This window comes from Ptiloglossa arizonensis, chromosome 4 (genome assembly GCF_051014685.1).
Source record: "Ptiloglossa arizonensis isolate GNS036 chromosome 4, iyPtiAriz1_principal, whole genome shotgun sequence".
Taxonomy (NCBI): Eukaryota; Metazoa; Arthropoda; class Insecta; order Hymenoptera; family Colletidae; genus Ptiloglossa; species Ptiloglossa arizonensis.
Genome location: NC_135051.1, coordinates 28,237,348 through 28,258,903, shown reverse-complemented (window position 1 = coordinate 28,258,903; position 21,556 = coordinate 28,237,348). Strand labels below are relative to the sequence as shown.

The 21,556-nt window shown below is 29.7% G+C and overlaps 5 protein-coding genes across 9 annotated transcripts; 4 read left to right on the top strand and 1 right to left on the bottom strand.

The window, feature by feature from the left end:
- Nucleotides 1-458: 458 nt before the first annotated feature.
- LOC143145497 (ester hydrolase C11orf54 homolog) lies at nt 459-2,057 on the top strand. Its single transcript, XM_076308926.1, has 6 exons — nt 459-675; nt 759-857; nt 924-1,102; nt 1,172-1,433; nt 1,510-1,676; nt 1,757-2,057. The coding sequence occupies exons 1-6, from the start codon at nt 597-599 to the stop codon at nt 1,928-1,930; spliced, it is 960 nt and encodes a 319-aa protein (XP_076165041.1). The 5' UTR covers nt 459-596; the 3' UTR covers nt 1,931-2,057.
- Nucleotides 2,058-2,467: 410 nt separating this feature from the next.
- LOC143145570 (solute carrier family 35 member G1) lies at nt 2,468-4,027 on the top strand. The gene is made up of 3 exons (XM_076309069.1): nt 2,468-2,895; nt 2,973-3,188; nt 3,256-4,027. The coding sequence occupies exons 1-3, from the start codon at nt 2,578-2,580 to the stop codon at nt 3,736-3,738; spliced, it is 1,017 nt and encodes a 338-aa protein (XP_076165184.1). The 5' UTR covers nt 2,468-2,577; the 3' UTR covers nt 3,739-4,027.
- A 3,057-nt stretch (nt 4,028-7,084) lies between these two features.
- Nucleotides 7,085-12,487, bottom strand: LOC143146032 (uncharacterized). Of its 2 annotated transcripts, XM_076309990.1 has the most exons (8): nt 12,356-12,487; nt 11,036-11,399; nt 10,519-10,962; nt 10,045-10,437; nt 9,783-9,905; nt 9,347-9,583; nt 8,946-9,273; nt 7,085-8,869 (listed from the first exon to the last, which is right to left on the bottom strand). In XM_076309990.1, exons 2-8 carry the CDS (start codon nt 11,362-11,364, stop codon nt 7,538-7,540), a joined length of 3,186 nt encoding a protein of 1,061 aa, XP_076166105.1. In that variant the 5' UTR covers nt 11,365-11,399; nt 12,356-12,487; the 3' UTR covers nt 7,085-7,537. The 2 variants fall into 2 exon arrangements, with proteins under 2 accessions (XP_076166105.1, XP_076166103.1); XM_076309988.1 differs by having other exon boundaries at nt 10,045-10,962.
- A 383-nt stretch (nt 12,488-12,870) lies between these two features.
- Nucleotides 12,871-15,571, top strand: LOC143146038 (uncharacterized). Of its 3 annotated transcripts, none has more exons than XR_012991828.1 (6): nt 12,871-13,095; nt 13,173-13,263; nt 13,342-13,422; nt 13,496-13,573; nt 13,646-15,133; nt 15,209-15,571. XR_012991828.1 is itself a non-coding variant. In XM_076310005.1 (5 exons), exons 1-5 carry the CDS (start codon nt 13,069-13,071, stop codon nt 15,007-15,009), a joined length of 1,641 nt encoding a protein of 546 aa, XP_076166120.1. In that variant the 5' UTR covers nt 12,871-13,068; the 3' UTR covers nt 15,010-15,571. The 3 variants fall into 3 exon arrangements, 1 of the variants encoding a protein (XP_076166120.1); XR_012991827.1 differs by having other exon boundaries at nt 15,197-15,571; XM_076310005.1 differs by having other exon boundaries at nt 13,646-15,571.
- Nucleotides 15,572-15,727: 156 nt separating this feature from the next.
- Git (ARF GTPase-activating protein GIT1) lies at nt 15,728-21,023 on the top strand. 2 transcript variants are annotated; one of them, XM_076310004.1, is made up of 13 exons: nt 15,728-16,002; nt 16,411-16,544; nt 16,628-16,740; nt 16,815-17,001; nt 17,072-17,202; nt 17,289-17,478; nt 17,536-17,608; nt 18,082-18,279; nt 18,357-18,520; nt 18,995-19,165; nt 19,239-19,418; nt 19,509-19,739; nt 19,810-21,023. In XM_076310004.1, exons 1-13 carry the CDS (start codon nt 15,945-15,947, stop codon nt 20,005-20,007), a joined length of 2,028 nt encoding a protein of 675 aa, XP_076166119.1. In that variant the 5' UTR covers nt 15,728-15,944; the 3' UTR covers nt 20,008-21,023. The 2 variants fall into 2 exon arrangements, with proteins under 2 accessions (XP_076166119.1, XP_076166117.1); XM_076310002.1 differs by having other exon boundaries at nt 15,729-16,002; nt 18,351-18,520; nt 19,810-21,021.
- Nucleotides 21,024-21,556: the final 533 nt, after the last annotated feature.

Genomic DNA, 21,556 nt, shown 5'->3' with positions numbered 1-21,556 from the left:
TTATTACAAACGATGTATAGAATATTGTTTTTGAATCCTGATCACTTGTAATCTTTTTCGGTAACAATAATGTTATTGGGATATTAATCTTTAAGCTATTATTTATTTATAAATACATTTTTATAAACATATTTCTTAAATACTCTGTTAGCATAATGCATCTTATCATTTCTATTAAATTTAGTAATGATATTTTTAAACAAATTTCATTTAATCCATATTGTTCAAAATTAACAAAAAATAGATGCTTTTTCAAAACGAAAAAATACCTTTTTCATCGCTTTATCATTTTCCTTTTGTTATTACTGTATAAAAAACATGCATAGAAAATCGAATCGAATACAATTCCATAAAACGTTATTACGTATTAATCTTATTGTAATTGTAATCTATATAGAACAACTTACATATCTCATTCTTACGAAATAAGATAATCTATATACAATTATGCGATTAGATAAAGCAAGTTTTTAACCGTTAACGGCATCGTCAATTGAACATTTCCTATTCAAAGAAAGTTTACATCTAAATTTATTGCTCCTAGATTAATAATTCCAAATTGAATTTTTAAGTAACTTTACATTAATATACCGACCATGACTACTTTGGATGTGAGTGAACTTAACATTACAAAAAAAGAACTTCATGTACCTTCACTTGACGAAATAAAAGATGGTAATTATCAAGTAACATGAAATGCAATACGAATTTGTAAAAAGATTGAATAGTATAATCTATACAACTATTTTGTTTTCTAGTTTTAAAAGAAGGTTTAGTTCAAAATTTTTCTGAGGTCCAAGTAGAAGTCGTTGACTGCCCAGATTTGACACAAGAACCTTTCACACTTGCTGCACCAGGTAATTAATGTTTCAGAGGTAAAATACTTTTTTGTTTCAAATTAACACATTATATTATATGCTTAGGATTGAATGGTGATCCAACATTATTGGAAATTGGTGGTCCATCGTTTCTTCTTCCATCTGTGCAAAGACACAAATTATATGATATTAAAGAGCTTCTAAATAATTTACAATATTGCAAAGACTCATTCGTTATTGGAGCAGGTGCTGGACCATGGCCTTACATAAATTCCAACTGTGAAGTACATTCAACAAATTGTAATTTTAACATATATAAATTAAACATATTTGCTGCATAAATGTTTTTCTAGCTCATAATGAATATGGTTATCTCATCTTCTAATGTAAAAAATGGAACCCATATTGCATCAGTTGATAAAACTAATGGAAATTGCATACTACAAACTTTACCTCATGATGAAACAAGATTGGCTTTATTGGCTAACTTGTTTGTCAGCAAAGGAAAACCAGGACGTGTCTTAAAAGTGTATGCCAAGAAACGTACTGGCAATGATGATTTTATTTCATGCATGCAAAAGACAATTGCACAACATTATAAAAATAATCTTATTGGTAAATATATTTTATAGATATTAAGTTCAATTAAGAAATATATCTTAACACTGATAATAAATTGTTATAATTGTAGGATTAGGAGGAACATTTTTAATGAGAGAGGGAAAAATTAAACAACACGTTATGCAAGATTTTTCTACAACCTTGCTTGATACAGAAGAACAATTGAATAATTGGTTACGTTTCTATAACATGTCCACACCTCTTGTAGCTGTTGGTACATTTGTCAGTTCTGAAAGTGTAAGTGTAACTATATTAAACTTTTGTTATACGTAATTCTATTTCATGATACAATTTTTGTATGTTTATTATAATTTTAGGATCTGGATCTTCGTGTTCGACATTTTCACAGCTTTTCTCATCATGGAGAAGGTGGCCATTATCATATTGATACAACTCCAGACAGCATTGAATATTTGGGATACTTTAACTTGGGTACTACACTCTATCGCGTGGATCAACCAACCACTACTTTCCAGTTTGGAAAAGATTGACCTTTTTACAAGAAATTCAGCAAGAGTAATTGTAATCTAAACTTAAAAACACGTATTAATCGGTTGAAGTTTATCATGAAAAAACTGTACTATTTTACTATTTAAATAAACACGATCAGATGAATTATTTTGCAACTAGTTCACATATTGTACTTCATCAATTTCGTCACTACATACAAAAAAAGTAGTATACCTGAAGTAAAACGTACATCTTTGGTAACATTAAACCATGCAAACGTGTTTTAAAACTACACAAGTGACAAGAAAATTGTAAATGTAAGTCACTTAACAAAAAATTTCAATTCCAATTATCTGTATTCAGTTATAGTATTATATAGAAATACTTATTTTTTATATATATATTACAAAACTAATTTTTGTTTCTGTGTAATTTTTATAAGCGTATTATTCTTTATTTGGTTCTTGTTACGTTATAATTCGTGTTTTGCAGCTTTATAGTCAAACTGATCACAATCCAATCATTATAATATTTTTCAAATCTTCCTACTGTCATTAATCCCTCCGTAAGCTGTTTGACGTGCAAAGCTGTATGGTAATTTTACCAGACGGCAGACGGTAGTCGGTAGTACGCCATCAATATCTCCTTTAGTATAATTGTATATTGTAGCTGTTAAGTTAGTGAAACGATGAAGATGAAATTCAGCATTGAATCTACTGCCTCTTATAATAGTATACATCCAGCATACCATTATACAGAACAATTTGCCAACAATGCTGAAACATATCAAGAAGGTACTAACTGGTTTGGTGTATTACTGGCATTTCTCTCAGGTACATTTTTTACAATTAGTTCAGCGTTAGTCAAAGCAATTAAAAATGTAGACCCTATGATATTGTTGGCTATCAGAGCCATTCTGCAAATGCTAGTTATGGCTGGTGCAGCAATTAAAGATTCCAAAAGTTTGTTTGGTCCCAAGGGTCAAAGACTGCTCCTTCATTTCCAGGTATGCCTAATTATAAAACATCTTTTTTATATAATAAAAAGTAGAAATATTCTAATAAATTATTTCATTTTTTGTAGGGAATAGTAGGAGGTGCGACCCTATCGCTATTATATTATAGTTTTCGTAAACTACCCATAGGAGATGCTACAACAATCATATTTAGTTCTCCAGTGATTGTTATCGCACTATCTTTCATTTTCTTAAAAGAACCTTGTGGAATATTACGTGTAATCGTTATGTGTGCACTGTTTGCTGGAGTGGCTTTTGTATCTAAACCACCATTTTTGTTTCAGGTACAGAAAAAAGTCCTTAATATGATCTTTCTAATTTAACGGTTTTATAAAACATTTACTTTTTTAGGTACACAGAACTGAACCATACAATGTCATAGGATATGTATGTGCTATTTCAGCAACTTTCTTCACAGCTCTCAATATTGTTGTTATGAGAAAATGCTTAGAAATCCATTTTTCAACGATAATTTTTAATATATCTTGGTGGTCACTTATCACAGCAATATCTTTCTTCTTTCTTTTTTCGGAAAATCATGAACAAAAACTAAAGCTACCAGTTGATTGGCTTACTTGGGGTAAAATATTATTAGTAGCATTCACAGGATTGTGTGGTCAAATATTAGTCACTAATGCATTAAAAATAGAAGGTGCGGGCAAAGTATCAGTGACTAGATCTTTGGATATTATATTGGCTTATGTTGTGCAAGTATATTGTTTTGGAGACCAACCTTCATCAACCAGTATCATTGGAGCATTCTTAATCATACTATCAGTTGTATGTATGGGATTTGAGAAAGAGATTTATAATATTTGTGATTTTATTCCCTAGTCAAAGATACAGTATCTTAAATTATTTATCTGCTCTTAGCATAAACATAGACAATAATATACACATTTTTATGAACGGTGAAAACATTGTTATTATACTACTAATATGATTTTAATAATATGTTTCAAGACTTTACATAATATAAAGTTGAATTATATGCAACTATTACTCATTTATGTAGTTCTTTTAACGCAGCTCGCACCTCGCATAAATTTTCATTAGAGATGAAAACAAATGAGTCAAGTACTTCATATAGCAATTCAATAAAATTGTCATATAATATCATGTATTTATAATCATAATCTCCACTTCCTTCAAAATTTGTTGTGATATAGAAGTGACATTTACAAAATTTTGAAATATATGACTGAATGTATATTTACAGTTGTACATACATTGTTACCACATGTACTTTAAATTTATCCGTGACTTTGTGCGGATGTAATTAATTGTATCTTTATAATTGCTGACAATTTATTTAAAAAAAATACATCTACGATTAACAATAAACCACCGTACCATATCCAAGATAATAATATGTACAGTTCTTTCTTTTAACTACTTCATCCCTGACAGATACAAACATTGTCTTATCAATGAGATGCTAATTTAGTGCTTATAAATCTATACATATTCTTAGAGCTAAGTTTACAACTGAAGTAATACATGTAAGAGTTCTTTTCAAACTGTTTAAAATTTTATCATGCAACACAGTATTATATGCTACACTAATCATTTTTAGTTTACTTAGTTTTAAAAAGAAGCCACAGATACTTACATATGATCGATCTTCTTGCAATTGAAAGAAAAAAAAAGTATCGTGTACATGTTCTTATTTTTTGTTTTTCTTAAACGTTTTGACCTTCAAATCTATTTATTTTACAGTTTTTGCAATTCTTGCCACCTGCACTAGCTGCTCTATGCACGCGTTATCTAAAGAAATTTTTGAAACTTCTGAAACACGCTTAAATAACATTAAAGCTACCGTTAAACGGGAATGTAACTGTGTGTAACAGTGAAATAAAAATTATGTTTACATAATATATCGATTTTCGTATGAATTTTTTGACATCTCTTATGTAAATATATATTTACATGTTTTTTATCCAAAAAATTGTTCCTTTACATTGGTCGTATAATTTTCCTGTTTCTAAATATCTTATACCATAATTTTGAAACTGTACAAAGTCTGACTAATATTCTGTCATTCTAAGTGTTTTTAAATACTTCTTCCAAATAGCATCAATATAATTACAAGTATCACTAAAGGAAGTAATCACTCCTTAATTATGTACATAACATACAAAATATGATGCTGTCCTATGAATGCAATTATCAAACACATTCTATATTACTCAAATACATTTGTAACAGTACTTCCCTGGAAAACATTTCCTTAGTAATAAAATTACCAATTGTTTAGTTTACTTATTGGATTTTTTTTATAACTAATTTCATTTATCTATGAAAATACAGAAATAAGCAAATAATGGGCACAATACGCCATTCTTAGAGATACAGGTAAGAAGATCAAATAATAATGTATATGTATATACATTTTTTTGCAAAACACTACAAATAGTATCAGATTTTCCTTTATATTCAAAATATTTCTTGGCTACAAAAATAGGGCACAGATACTGTTTTTGATTGATTGCCACATATAATGCCATTGCTATATAATTAATCCTTTTTTGGAATATTATCCAATTTTTATTCATATTGTATATACATATATCACTTTGAAGCTGAAAAAGGTACCGCATTGATTTGATGTATTAAATATAGTAAACATACTCGAACTATACAAATTATTCTATATAAGAGAAAAAATATATATATATATATATTTTTAAATTATTTATACACTGACATTGACTCAACATTTTTTAAAATAATGGTTTTTATGTATCTGATTCTGCAAAATTTCAGGCAATTCAAAATATTAAATGATTTTTTGAATATGTAAGCAGTAACATATAAAATACCCACAAAGTAGTGAAGAAGCTGTATTTTTGTATAAAAATTTAATATTTTTCAAAAAGAAACACTACATAAAACAGTTTTAAGTAAAATTAAGTGCCATTTCATGAAATATAGTATGTTCATTACCAAAAATCTATTTTTAAGGTATTTAAATGAACAGATAGTACAGTACAAGAAGTTAAAATTTATACAGTTTAGGTATAATAATAAATAGCACTTAAGTTTCTGAACTATATTAGAAGGAAAATTTGAATGCTTGTGTATCATTATTTATTTTTATCAAACAAAGATTTAAATGCTACTTGTTGGTATTGCTATATAATATTTATATGAAATTATAATAATATAACGATGTAACATAAGATCTTGGGAGATGAACCTAAACTTTTATTAGTAGAAACAAAACTATGTAATTCTGTTTCTTTAAAAATAGTATTACTTGATAAAATACTAAGATAGCACCCAAAAGTAATAAATAATATTGTAAGATATTACATATTAGTGCAATACAATATTGTCAATATGTAATACCATTATGGAGGTAATTAGGATATCCATACAGAATTATGAAACTTATAATGTTAAAAATCAGATCTGATTATGCATGAGTTGTCAAAGCATAAAGTAAATAATTCCAAGCTTCAAAATGTTTAAATTTTAATATTTCCTTCTTGATAAAATTCTACACCTAATATTTCATACAATCTATCATATACAATGCCAAATTTAATAAAATGGTTCTATGACAACCTCATGAGAACCATTCAGATATGTTAATATAAACAAAGTATATCATAATAATGAGCTTGTTTTTATTACATAATAAATACTAATGAAATAGTAGTAATGTATTCATGTTCCTTGAATCACAAAATGTTTGATAGTATGATAATTAATTTGTATAAATATTTCTATGCAATGTGTGCAACATATATTATTTATTGTAGAACCAAAGTTATTTAATTTAGAATAAATTGACGCACTTTCAAATGCCCTTAACAAATTGAACGTTTTTCGTAATAGAAATCAAATAATTAAGATATTATTTCCCAATTATCCTGTCGTGACTTCTAAATATTGATGTGGGTAAAAAATTAATTTATAAAAAACAACCTGAGGTTAGATGGTAATATTGCATCAAAATAGTCTATTATAATAATTCAATGCATTGGTTGTCATATATCTAATTACTTAGGACCTAAAAGCAAATGTACAGGATAAATTTAATTTATATAAATGAGTAATATTATTATAGAACATACCCGCTTTAATATTTAGAATGCTTTAGCATTTTATGTACATAAAGTGCCATTGTTTTTTTTTTATCAATTTTTAGCATAAAATTGTTGATGGCAAAAGAGTCGTTTAAGATGTTAATTCTTTGACAAGGGTAATTGGCTTCATAAATTGTAAATGTATAAAATATTTGTAACATTTTACATTGTGTCATGATTCAATATGAATTTTGAGCCAAATAGTATTTTTGTTTGTTTGATAGAAACACGAGTAGTATAAAAAGGATATAACAATATTGTTAATCGAAAACGAGTACATTCGAAAGTTTTCACATACCTTAGAATGACGCAATAAACTAAAGACAGCATCAACTTTTAAAATATATGTTAAACACAAAAACCTGGTACACTTCATAGAGCAACAAGTAGAGGATATTTTGGCATAGTAACATAATACCAATTTAAAGAAACAGATGAACTTTCATTGATCATATTAAAATATTGCTTGATAAACAAATATTCTTAGAATAGAACAAATTCGCATACCTCTTTTTTTTAATTGCATTGAACAAATTAAATCAAATGTGTATTGGAACATGCACCAATAATTCTGCACGACTGGAAAATACTGCGGAACACATCTCACATGTATATTCTACAGCATCTGGTATTATAGTTTCTGGGATAATATCATCCACAGGTGCTATAACACTATGAACAGACAACATTCGTTGGGGTGTCGATTCCACTTTTATACTAAGTTTTACATTCCCAGTTCCAATGTCTTCTGTATTATTTACTTCGCCCACATCAGGAAGAATGTTTTCTTCCTCAGCCATAACACTTGCTTCAAATGCAACTTCTAAGTTACTTCCATCTACTGTATGTTCCATTAATCTTGCAGTGCCTGTATTCTCTGTATTATTATTATTTTGTATTTGTTCCTGATCAATATCCATTGGTTCCTGCTTAATTCCAAGCTTCTGTTTTTTAATCTTTTTCAAGATACCTGACTTTTTCCTAGGTGATGATTCTATCTTTTCATTTTTAATAGCAAGAATATTGCCATTGTTATTTCTGTGGTTGTTACTTAGAGGTTTTTGCACATTAGGTTCTAGCTTTATATTTGTTAATAGCAATGGCGTTGAAGCTTCTAAAGTTTCATCTTGTGGTTTTAGGAATGTTGCAGGTGTTGGTTGAAGCTTCCCTTCAATATGATAACTGACGTTTTTTGTTCTTGGTCTATTTCTTTCCCCACCTGGAAAGATTCCTAATTTATGTTCATTTGGCATCACTTTAGGAGTCCTAGTTACCATAGTTTTAGTTTTTTGTCCTTTTTTAACTCCATCACTCCCAATTTCTACAGGCACTCTTGTTTTTTGCGTGTGGATCATTTTTGGCCTACCAGGTTGACATGACGCTTGAGCTTCATTCTTTTTCTCTTCTTTTCTAAGCTTCTTCTTAGATAATTTGGACTTTCCTGGATTTAACTTTGAATTACTAACGATTGAATTTATATTTTGTAAAGAACTCTCAAAACTCTTAAGGACATTTTGATATCCTTCTTCAACATTCGACCGATGCTGTTTATTTTTTCTTCCAAGTTTTCTTTTCGTATTATCATCTGAGTCTGAGACTCCTTCCATCATATCGTACTGTTCACTCAAACGCAACATCGTGTTGGTTTCATGAGGCTTAAGTTTACGTCTTCTTTTATATTTACGTGGCCCAGTTTGGGGTTGACGTCTTAGTGCAGTGTTATCATCACAATGTTGCACAATATGAGCAACTATTTCTTCTGACGTTGCATATGCATCACCACATACTTTACATAGATACGGCGTGATGCTTCCTACGCATTTTGGGTCAGGACCTGAATGGTGAGCACGAACATGTTCTCTGAGAACAACCTAAAAAAATCAAATGAAACAGATATTAAAGTACAATGTACTTAAATAATGTTGTCGTTTAACTAAAACATCTTACTCTTTGATTGAAAGCACGTGGACAGATCGCGCACCCATATGGTTTTTCACCTGTATGAATACGTTCATGTTTTCTTAAGGTACCACCATCAGCAAACGCTTTCCAACAAAATCTACAACCATATGGTCTTTCTCCAGTGTGAATACGTATGTGAATCTGTTGTGAACTACGACTTCCAAATGTTTTTCCACATTCTCTACATGGAAAAGAACGGCCGCCCAAATCTTTATTATGTGAATGACGATGGCTAACAAGAGCTCTACCATCAGGAAATTCTTCTCCACATTCATCACAGGCTACCATCTTATTACGATGCGATACCATGTGTCTAAAATACAATGATATATATAACACGTACAAAATTAATTTTGATATAAAGGAAATAAACTTTTAATGAATACCTCCGTAATCTAGCTTTACTATGAAAACGTTTCCCACATTTTGTACATCCAAAAGTTTTGTCAACATTATGAACCCATGAATGTTTTAATAAACTGCGTTTATCTTTACATGTTTTCCCACAAAGAGTACATGTATTTGGTGGAGCATCTTCGGCATGATTTTGCCGGACATGTTCTGCAACTTCAGCATCATCACGACATCTTTCGCCACATAATAAGCACCGACGACTAGGTGATCTGAAGAAAGTGCTTTAATTACTCTTAATCACATTATTATTTATAGTAATATCTCCAAATTTCTCAACTTTATTCATATTTAAATTAAATATCAACTATTTGATATTTTTGCTCAATAAATATTAATATAATAATCGCAGAAAAAAGAGGGCGTACTTTCGTAGTTGTTCACTTTTTGTAAATTTTTTGAAAATAATACCTAGCATGAAGTTCTGCATGCGCTAACAATGCTAAAGCCTCTTCAAACCATTCTCCACAAACATTGCAAACATGATGTTGACTCAAACCTTCTACCATATCATCTTCTTGCTTGACATGAATCCTAATGTAACCAATGATAAAATTAATATCACAATATTATTATGTTTCCTGTAAATCAGCAAAAAGTCGAAAAAAAAGTACAAATTTAATCATTATTTGTAACTTTAATAAATACAAGTATTTGCATAAAATAATCTTACTTTTGATGACGTTTAAGTAAATCCAAACGGTGAAAAGGGACACCACAAGTATTGCAATAAAATTCCCCAAATCTTTCATCGCCAGTATATGTAGCATCATTGTCATATTCTTCTGTGTCAGATTGCACAGTACCACCATGCTTGATACGAACATGTTCCCGTAAACTGTTAACATCCCAAAACATGTCACCACATGATGTACATTCAAAGGGACTGTCACCACCATGTACACGTGCATGTGATGCAAGTGCCTTTTCCCTTGCAAAACCAACACCACAATATTGACATACATATGGTTTTGTTGGATCAGTTATAGGCCATCGTGGTGCTTGAGGTTCAGTTGACACAGGTGATATCTGTTCATTCCATCTTGAACTCGATGCATAGTTACCACTGCGTGTAGAATTTCTACTAGTCATTTCTTCTAACAGACGCATATCCTCGTCAACGTAATCATAAGATTTATTGACGTACTTGCCCATTTCCATTTTATTGTCCTCAATATGGCGCTTTGGAATAGCAGAGTTGTTTTTGCGCTTCCTTGGTGCACTCGATTGAACTTTCTTACGTCTACCTTTGGTAGATTCTTCCTCTTCTTGTGCCAGTGAATCGTCATCGTTTAAATCATCCTCCAGACCATCACGAGATGGTGCATATGCATGAATTTTCAAATGATTCATAAGATCACATTTCCGAGCATAACGTGCTCCACACAAGTTGCAACCATGAGGACGATCTGTCTGATGTGCCACCATATGATTCATTAAATTTGCTTTTTTCCTGAACCTTCTACTACAAAAGTCACATGGATAAGGTCTAGTATTTGTATAAGAATCTTGATCAATTGGTAATGGTATTTCCATATCGTCATATTCTAGCAAATTGTCATGAGACACTTTTGTGTCTGGTATCTCAACCCTTTAAAATATAAAATTAATTAATTACTAAACTTCCTATAGATCGTTTAAAATGTATTTTATTGAACACCTACCCATCTTCGGGACCAGATCTATCCCAATTATCAGTAATCACTTCTTCTGTAACTTGTATATTTAGATAGTCATGACCTTGGTCTTGTGGTACGATATAAATCGATTCCATATCGCTGGACTGTGATACCATTAATATCTCTGATTCTGTTGTAGGAGTAATATCAGGAACAGACTCCACTGTTTCTTCCACTGTAACTTCCTCGCAAGCTCCTATCACCTCTTCCTCTGGAGCACCTAGCTCCGCCTCTAAACCACATATTACTTCTTCGTGAATAACGTTCCCTACCTCCTCAACCCATTGTAACGTTAAATCTCCGGTGACATCCATTGTATTGTAATACAATTACTTGATCACTGAAATCACTGAAATATAAGAATTATATTTAAACCCTACCATTATAACTTGCATTTTCACATCTTTGAACCCTTTTATCTTCATTGCTATTAATTTCCTTTTTCATTCAGACAATGTGAATTGACATAAAAACTAATCAAGCTGAATTACATGTATAATCTATGTATATAATAGCTATAAATACAGATATATAAAAATTTATTACAAAAGGTTTACAATGAAATATTAATATAATTAATTAAATTAAATTTGTAAGCTTGAATGCAAATAGTTACTGCTTTAACATATTTATTGTAATTTTATTTTCAGAGACAAAAAAAATTGTTTACAGTTTACAAATAAGATTAAAGCAATACTGTAAATTAAAGCAATTACATTTCGTACTTCATTAATAACAAATTAAATCAAAATTTGGTTTCTAGAAATACTACCATCAATTAATGCAATAATTTAAATGAATCCATCGAAATATATCTTTATATCACTAGTGTAAGATACAATATCGGGAAGTAATTTCATATGAATCTCGTTTAGGCAATATACATTTTTAGGATTCAAAATTACATGTCGATCAGATTCTTTGGATTTTCTACAAACGTTTCTAATAAACTCTTTTAACAACGATTATTTAAAATGTTGACATCTCATCTAAGGTTATATTATATAGGTTATGACTTTGGAGGTTATAATGAGCATTTCAAGATAGAAAATTGTTTTGTGTAGATAAATCAAACGAAAGAAATGCCGAATGTGTCGACAATGAAAAACAAAGGGTGGCCGATCGGGTAACAGTATTTTACATATGATCAAAGCAGTAGCCATAGCCTCTCTACGCCAAGCCTCCTTCCATCCAATTACACATTACGAACTATGGCTAAATCGGCACTCATTGACGCATACATAGGAATTTTCTATCTCGATTCAATATTGATGGAAACAGGCTCGATCATGATGATTTACTTACTGTTACAATATCTTCTACACAGCTATTAACCTAACCAAAAATACTTTATCGAGATCGAGAACAGCGTCGACCTTCGGTTGTTTTCAATTTGGAGGGGATACGTTTAGAAATAAATTTAACAAAATGGCCGGCAGACGTAACTTCGGGGGATAGCCAACTGTAGATAAGAAAGCTGCGCAAATACTTCCATGTTCAGTATAATGTTTGCCCGTAGTAAATAACCAATCATCTAGTGCACGTATACTTTGTATAGTATATAATGATTTATAGAAATTGTTGCTGATTAATATTTTGCTTATATTTATCGCTTATATGTTTAAAGTAACAAATTAAATATACGATATACAAGATGTAAATCTACAACTTTTCATTACTTTATATTATGCAGATGCATTGTAAATGCGCCATTTTACGTAACTGAAACTTATTTATATTGTTTACTATCTATTCTTTGTCATACTTTATGTTTATAATCATTCAACTGACAAAGATTTGAATCATTTAATGTTCTTTTTTGTGCTTGAATTTTTGTTATGTTTACATTTGAATTGTTTAAGAAAATTTGGTTGTGCCGTACATTGCGAAACAAGTTAATATGTAATATATGTAAAACAAATCTTAAATTATAAATTCCAGTGTATACATAAATATATATATACATAAGTGTCATAATAAATATATAATAATTTCAATTGTTCAGTCAAAACCTAGAAATGATGTATGTTAAATCTAGTTCAACGGTGAGGGTAAATTAAATGTTTTAAAATATGAAATATCTAATATTATTCTCCTTATGCCACTGCATACTTTTTACCAGGGTAAATCTAAAACTAAACAAACGCAATCAATAAGAATGACACAATATTCAACTTGTCCGAGATTGATGCAAAATAACGTGCAAAAAAAAGGTGATTCGATAAAGTAATTATTTTGTTTTAATTAGGAAATAATGTCAAACATTAATAATAAATGTGTATGTTTCATAGATTGTGAAAGATCACAACCAATCAGAGTTGCACAATTACTTATGGAGGAAGAAACTTTGAAAAAAGTCCAAAAGGATAGTGGTTAGTATATATTTATCTTTACCTTTTAATTTGATATAAAAACATTTGATTTATATTGAAATATATATTTCAGTGCGTAAAAGAGCACAACCTGAAAAATTGGGTCCACTTTCAAATACAAAGAATTCGAGGGTAAACAATCAATCTGGTGGTTAGTATATAATTATGTTTGTAATGCATTGAAATATTCATACTAATACATATTATGTTTTATTTTAATTAGAAATTAATATGTACAATCAATTTGTATGTTCTGAAAAACATGTACGTAGAAATCTCAATTTTAATCAGATACAAAGTGCTGTTTTGGAAAATAATGAAAATAGAAACAAATTAAATAAATTTACAAATGATGAACCAATTTCTAAAGAAGTTCTTGCCAAGATGAATAGGAAAAGTTTATTATTACCACCAAATACTATAAAACATAAACATTTACAAAAATTTATTAAAGAAGGGAGTAAGCATTCAAAGGTATCTAAAGTATCAACAGGAAATATACTTACTGATAAAAGGAGTGATATTTATTTTACTGTGCAAGAAGAAAACCAAAACTTGGAAGTTAACAAAAGTTTATTATTAAATACTGAATTACCTGTTAAAAATAATAATTCTGTGCAACTTGTATCTCTTAAAACGTCAAATGGATGTGAAATTTCCAATATTTTTGATCATTCAAATCTGAATGTTATTAACAAAGATCAGTTATATACACAAGATAATTTAATCTGTGACATTTGGACACCAAATAAAATTAATTCAAAAAATGAAGTATCTATAAAACCACAAGATCAAGATGAATGTATAAAAAATTTATGTAATAATCTGCCAGATACCAATCAAATGGTATCTAAAATTGATAATAATGTAAGTCATACTTCATCCGAAATAATATGTGTAGACAGAAATAAACTTATCGATCTAGAACATGAATTGATAAGTTTATTGAGCACAACAGAGAAAAACATATCTAAAATAAAGTCAACATTAACTTGTGTCAAAAAATTATTATCTGTAAATAATGAGGAAGTTATAAAATCCAATATTTACATAGAACAAGATTATTCCGAATTAGGGAAAGCACATAATGTGATGTTAGACAAAGAAGTTCAAGTAAAAATTTGTTGCAAATCAGTGGATAAATCAGACAAAAATTTAGAAGCAACTGTGTTACATGTTTTACAAAGTAATGTAAATGATGTAAAACAAATCACTAGAGGCAGTTCTAATCAAAATAATGATATTAATAAAGAAAACCATGAGACCATGACCGAGAAACGTATGTCTAATTGTTCAGATGAAAGTTTTCTAAATTTAGAAAATCAGTTTAATATTACAAATGGAAAGTTTACTCAAGAGCAATGTATTCAGCAAAAAACACCTATGATTACAAAGTATAAGCAACAACGTTCGCATAGAGAGTATACGACTTTAAAGTCAAGTATGAATTTTCTAGAAACTCCAGATGGCAAAAGATTTAGATCTTTATGTCAACAAAGTAATATAGATACATCTATCCTTAGTAGGGCATACATTTCAAACAAAGTGCTTGCAGATATTCAGAATTTATACTCTGATTCGCCATAGACTAATTAAATTTGATAAATTTTAACAGAAGACGTCAATTTAATTTATACTTATGCATTTGTATATGCAAATGATATGTAAATATTAATTTAATATACAGCTTGTACTGAAATGGTGAAACAAGGTAAAACAAAAATTCTTCATAATAAAATAAATTGAAAAGTTCTCTACCATTTTGTAATATTAGATTCTTATTTAGAGACATAAATGCTTAAAATTTGGAATTTCCGCTTGTAATATTTAAATGATAGACCGCTAAACGCGCAGTGGCACATGGGCATGCTTACTTCACACAACTCGCAAGCACGAGAAATATGTCGAAAGTCTAATCCAGAACTTGAATTTTTTACATCTTGAAAATAAAACCCAAATTGCAAATTGATAAATAACCTTTCGATTTCTCTTAGAATAAAGAATTATTCTTGTAAATATATCATTTTGAGATTTACCACCGATTTATTGAAACTAAGTATTTTCAAATGATGCTTAACATAAAATGTAAATGTGTATGTGTAAGATTAATATATTTGTATAAATGTGTATTTTCTCAATAAAATATCAATATAAATTTTTCTGTGATTTATTTAGTAATATATTAATTTATTGAATAAGAACAGAATGTGGACAAAATGAAGTGATGCAAAAACATAGCAGAGGTTAAATTAGTGTAGGCAAAAGTACACCATGTGACTGCAGGTCTTCTAGGATGCTTGATCAATGGTGCAACAACCATCTCAGGTTCACACGAGATGACTCCTGTCATGGTCGAATTATTAAGAAGTGTATAATGACATCGACACCGAGGGTTCTTGTTTTCCAATTTTGTCTACGACATTCTTGTTCTTAAAGCAGGTCGTGCATTATGTCGTATTTTGTAAACATTTTGTAACTAGTCCGAAAATATCGTGCAACTTGACGAGATAAAGGTAAAGAGAATGGCTCGACCGAAGCATAGAGTTAACACGGATATATGCGCTGACTGCGGAGTGCTCGGTAAATGTCTTCTTCATTTTTAATTATTTATGTAATGTATCGTCTCTATTACACCTTTTTAAGTGCTTACGATATTATATAATCAAATGCCGATAAAAAACATCTTTTTAAATTGGTTTGGATAACTGAGTGAATCATCTAAAGAAGGTTAATGTTGATTATGTATTTACATTTCTCTTGTGTCACCTTTATCTACACTTTATGTGTATTAAATAATATGAATACAGAGAAACTAACCATATTATTGTCTAATCAGTGATACAATTACACAAATTTTAATAAAAGTTAGTGTTATTAATGTATTAATCTATATTTCCTGTTATTTAATATATCACTTTAAATTGCTGACAGTTTTGTATTTAAACATTCAAATTTAGTGATAGTGAATTTTACAATTACGTTTTTTAGAACCAGGATGGGCTTCATTAAATAGAGCCATTTTGTTATGCGATGATTGTTGTGGTATACATCGTAGTCTTGGTCGTCATATATCCAATATAAAATCACTTCATAGGAGCATCTGGCATACAAATTTACTTAATGTTAGTAAAAAGTAATTAAATAATGTTTGTTAATGTATAACTCAAGAAATAATGATTTCACATTAAACATTAATGTTTTGTAGATGGTGCATACATTAAATGATAATGGAGCAAACAGTATTTGGGAACATTCCCTTTTAGATCCTAGTAATTCAAAAATTAGTAGAAGGAAACCACAAGCTAAAGATCCATTGCAGTTAGTGTAATTTACATCATAATGTAATAAAAGGTAAATTATTTTAATAATCGGTTTTTCTTTGTTCCTTTTAGTCCAGTAAAGGCTGATTTTATTAAGGCAAAACATCAACATCTAGCATTCATATTACGTCCAAGTAAGGAAGAATGCTGTAGTGAAGAGGAATTAAGTAGGCAGCTACATAGTAGTGTTCGTACAAGTAATTTAGAAACTTCTTTAAGACTGCTTGCACAAGGTGCTAATTCAAATTATTTTTACAAGGTATTTCTGAATAAAGTGTTAATGTGCAATTTAATAATAGAAATGCAATGTATAATACATAATTTTGTAGGAGAAAGGTACAACACCTTTACATGTAGCTGCTCGTGCAGGACAAGCTTCACAGTTAGAACTTCTAATAGCCAATGGTGGTAATCCCAGTATGATTGATTCAAATGGACAAACACCTGCTGAAATTGCCAAGTATGCAGTAATATGCTTTGTATTACATGGATACATATATGGAAAAAAATTGTTCAGATATAATAATGCAAATCTTGCTTTTATAGAATGGCAGGGCATATAGATTTGTCTGAGCGTATAATTGAATGCATGTATGAAGTAACAGACAGACTAACATATTACATATGTTCGCGTAAACCAGATCATGGAATGGATGAGCATATAATTATTCCTGAGTGTACATTATTATTGGAACAAAGTGACCTATGTTTAGAAGGAAGAAATAGATTACAGTTGGTAGGTACATAAAATTTCATGGAAGTATAAAAGTATGTCTGGATTTTTTTTGTTTAGTTACCAAATCATTTATTGGAAGAATTAGCAATGGATGTTTATGATGAAGTAGATCGTCGAGAGAATGAAGAAAGTAAGTCAATAATTATATCCCTTCATATAAACGGTCATTACAAGAGATTAATAGATTAGCATCTAGAAATAATAACATATAGTAACCATAATTTTTGAATTTAATATGTAGTTGATTTTTACAATACATACACGATTTATTAATTAATTTTTAGTAGAAGTTCTATATGTAAATGTGTAACAGATGCATTCAAAATGTTTATATATACATACTTATGAATCTGCTCTTTTATATATTATCTTATTAACATGCATGCTTTTTTTATTGCATCATTTTTAAGGAGAGGTGAGTTGAACTATAAGCTTTCAGTTTCTATAACAATTGTTTTTAGTTTTAAGTTGTAGCTTGTTAATTTTAATTAGGTATATACAAGTAGAAAGTGCAATGTATTTACCATAAATATTAAGTTATTTAATAATTTATATACTATGTTGGTATTTTTATGTACTTTTAATTTTATATTCTTTAAATAGTATGGTTTGCGACTGCATCTTTACCAGAAAGATGTACAGTACCTTTCCTACCAGTTAATCCACAACTATCGTCTACAAGAAATCAAGGTAGACAAAAGCTTGCAAGATTTACACCAAAGGAATTCGCTACACTTATTATAGACCTGCTCATTGAGGCTCGCAGAAGACACATGCTTACAAGTAATACACCACTCCAAGGTTTGTTAAAAATTTTATATTATGTAATGTAATAATTTATCTATTATATCAATAAATATATTAATTATAAGATTCAGCTGTTCCTGTACATCGTAAAGTACAACTGGGAAAATATGGATCACAAATGTCTGATGATGAACCTTTATATGACAGCGTCGCTTCTGATGACGATTCCGCGTTAACATCGACAGACAATACAGTGCCTGAATATTCAACATCACATTTTAAAATGGACAATGAGGTGAGTATTAAAGTATTATAATATGAAATATAAAAACTCCTTATAAACACGAAAATATGATATAAGATATAATGTATATTAATGGAAAAAAAATGGATGATAAATTACTTGTTAGAATAGATAAAATTTTGTGGTAACATATTAAAGGTACCGGCACTAGTAACGAAAAGAAGAATAAGGAATCGGCTAAGTACATGGCTCTTCTGTAGACAGTGCTATTAGGCAAGTGCACAGGTCTGTTAGTGCATGTGCAGCCATTGCCAGAGTTCTATAAATTAAAATATTCTATTTTACAATTAATTATTTGCATTATCTCACCTCTTTACGATTCATACTTTACTAAAATTTGTAACACAGACATGTTAATTATGTGTTTTGTTTTGTAACAATCACATAGCGTGACTTATAATATTATTCACTTTATTTTTTGCCTAAAAGTAAAATCTTACAGGTTGTATTAAAATACTATTGCAGGAAGCCTTTGCACCATTAGCTAAGGGCCTTCCATCTGTTGTAGAAGTTTTGAAAAAACAATTAACTCTTTCTGAATCTACTGTCAGAGATCTTCGAGAGCAGATACATATTTTGCAGAATACTATAGAACAACTTACGCACGAGAATAATGAATTAAAAAAAATAATTCACGTAAGGCGAATAATTCATCTTACTTAAAGCATTCATTTGTTGCAAATCGAAATTTAATACACAAATTCTACAGATGAAAGAATCTACTGATGGAGTTATTAATGGTCACGTTGGTGGAGAACAAGAACCAGAGTTAGAACCTGTGCTTGATATAAAAACGTCTCTTAATAGAAGCAATCAGCGGCCTGCATCTATGTACGAAACGAGAGAAGGTTTACGGAAACCCAGTTCATGGTCAACAACCATTTGTCAGGTATCAATATCAAAACCCTCATATTTATTTCTGCAAGCTCTATAGAAGCAGACTTTATTTAGTATTTACATGTGTAAATGTAAAATATAGACAAAACGAGATCCAGAAACTATGTCTCGCGGCAACACGCAAAGTTTATGGGAATGCGGTGCTCCCAATCTTCCTCCTAGCGAAGAAGTTACTCGAAGGACTGAACAAGTTACAAGGAGAATTCAAGAATTATGGATGGCCATGCAAGATCCAAAACAACGAGAAGCTTTTGTACCCTGCGCGGAAAGAATTCGTGTTGCTGTTGCTGAGCTCACGGCTATATTTCCTCAAGTAAGACACGCATTTTTAAGATTTGCCCCTTTAATATGAGTACGTGAATGCTTAGTGACTTTTATCGTAGAATCCTATCGAGGAAAATATCAGATCTGCTTTGCGACAATTAAATGGTAACACCGGTAGACTTCAAGCAGAATGTTCTGGTCTTCAAAGATGTACTAGCGACGTTGAACACATGGATCGCTGTCTTCAACAAGTACGTTCGTGTGCTTATGATATTGCCAAAGCAACGAAGCTTCTCGTTACCCAGTTTCAAACGTAACAGGTCGAGATTGAAGGGAAAGTATTACAATTTACATAATTTTCTACAATATGTATATAACTTGTACAGGCACTTAAAACTGGTAATACTCAGAATCATCACAAACATTCGATAAGTATTCGTTTTATATTACGTTGAAACACTTTATCTAATATCCTTCTTCTTTTATTTTAATGTAAATAACGAGAAATGCATCAATATTCGTACAGCCCGGTTAAAAAGTATGAAACATGACATTTTTTAAGATTCAATACATATTTACGTAATTTTTAATATTTTATGAAGACTGAATAGCCACGAACCAATGAATTTTATTAATATGCAAATTAAGTTTATATATCTGGTTTATAAACGTAACTTTTGCTCGTATAAGCTGGCTCGCAATGAAAATTTTAAATGCGGCAATTATTGCTTGCATTTGCGCAATGATAAAAAGCAATTAGTGCAATATGAAAGGAGAAAAGTTAACTCTTATACGATATTTGTTAAATCTATTTAAAAGTTATTCGCATTTTAATGCCAATAATAAAATTTAATACAAGCCACAAAATCGAATGATTTTTTACAACGATTAAATGTACACGAAAAAATTTTATTAATAAAAATTGTTTTTATTAATGAATGCAATAATACAGCGTTTGTAGGCAATCAATTCATTGGAAAATTGACGTTTATTAATAATCCAGCTTATATTAAAGCATAACAAACGAGTGAGATATTCGTCGCCAGTAGAAAGAAAGTATTTTTTCTATTAATTAATGTGGCTGTATGCCGTACACAGTAACGCATAATCATTTTAACTGTGGTCTACAAGTTAAATTTTCTTGTTATAATGTTGAAGTTAGATATATATGTTCCATTGTATAATAAAGTTTAAATACTACGTCATTGTTAATGTAGATTAAATTGGTACATTTATCAGCAAATATAACCGTAAAAATTGAATCTTTTCCAAAGACTTCTATACATCCAAAGACTAATATTTCATAATTGTATGAAATTAATGTTAGCTGCGTAATAGTAGCAATTCAAAATATACACAAAATCATTATAGTTTTACTTGTATAGTATTATTTTTTTTCCATTTCTTGATATTGAAATATTCGTTTGTAGGCGCGTTTCATTTTAAACAGAACAATAAAGTTGGTATACTTGAAATATCTCTATACACCCACACTTGTTTACATAATATATGGTGTATTTTAGTAATCGAAATATGGAATACAGATCATATAATTTATCATAATTTATAGATCAGTTTTAGAAACAAACTTATGAATCATAAATAGAATACATTATTTTCGATACATTTTCATAAACACATGCATAATATTATTATAATAGTGAAGTAGTTGTTTCGCTCAAATGTTTAAAGTTTTACGGGAAGTTTTCAACGAAGTTTCTAATGGTATAAATTTTTTCGATCAAATGTAAAAGAGAACCACATTTTTATAGTTAATTGTGTAATTAAATTTTGATGAAAAGCAGCCTTTAGTAAATTCTTGTCTAGTGAATTTCGTAGGCCAATGATTCACGAGCGTTTTCGCGC

Bases quoted from the DNA above. Each gene is read 5' to 3' on its own strand.
- LOC143145497 (XM_076308926.1), top strand. From the start codon at position 597: ATGACTACTTTGGATGTGAGTGAACTTAACATTACAAAAAAAGAACTT. The intron at 1,103-1,171 runs GTACATTCAACA...ATGTTTTTCTAG, and splicing joins ACATAAATTCCAACTGTGAA to CTCATAATGAATATGGTTAT. The intron at 1,677-1,756 runs GTAAGTGTAACT...TTATAATTTTAG, and splicing joins CATTTGTCAGTTCTGAAAGT to GATCTGGATCTTCGTGTTCG.
- LOC143145570 (XM_076309069.1), top strand. From the start codon at position 2,578: ATGAAGATGAAATTCAGCATTGAATCTACTGCCTCTTATAATAGTATA. The intron at 2,896-2,972 runs GTATGCCTAATT...CATTTTTTGTAG, and splicing joins GACTGCTCCTTCATTTCCAG to GGAATAGTAGGAGGTGCGAC. The intron at 3,189-3,255 runs GTACAGAAAAAA...TTACTTTTTTAG, and splicing joins AACCACCATTTTTGTTTCAG to GTACACAGAACTGAACCATA.
- LOC143146032 (XM_076309988.1), bottom strand. From the start codon at position 11,364: ATGGATGTCACCGGAGATTTAACGTTACAATGGGTTGAGGAGGTAGGG. The intron at 9,906-10,044 runs GTAAGATTATTT...TGGTTACATTAG, and splicing joins TTACTTAAACGTCATCAAAA to GATTCATGTCAAGCAAGAAG. The intron at 9,584-9,782 runs GTATTATTTTCA...CACTTTCTTCAG, and splicing joins CATGCAGAACTTCATGCTAG to ATCACCTAGTCGTCGGTGCT.
- LOC143146038 (XM_076310005.1), top strand. From the start codon at position 13,069: ATGATGTATGTTAAATCTAGTTCAACG. The intron at 13,264-13,341 runs GTGATTCGATAA...TATGTTTCATAG, and splicing joins AAATAACGTGCAAAAAAAAG to ATTGTGAAAGATCACAACCA. The intron at 13,423-13,495 runs GTTAGTATATAT...TATATATTTCAG, and splicing joins AAAAGTCCAAAAGGATAGTG to TGCGTAAAAGAGCACAACCT.
- Git (XM_076310002.1), top strand. From the start codon at position 15,945: ATGGCTCGACCGAAGCATAGAGTTAACACGGATATATGCGCTGACTGC. The intron at 16,741-16,814 runs GTTAGTGTAATT...TGTTCCTTTTAG, and splicing joins CAAGCTAAAGATCCATTGCA to TCCAGTAAAGGCTGATTTTA. The intron at 19,419-19,508 runs GTATCAATATCA...TGTAAAATATAG, and splicing joins GGTCAACAACCATTTGTCAG to ACAAAACGAGATCCAGAAAC.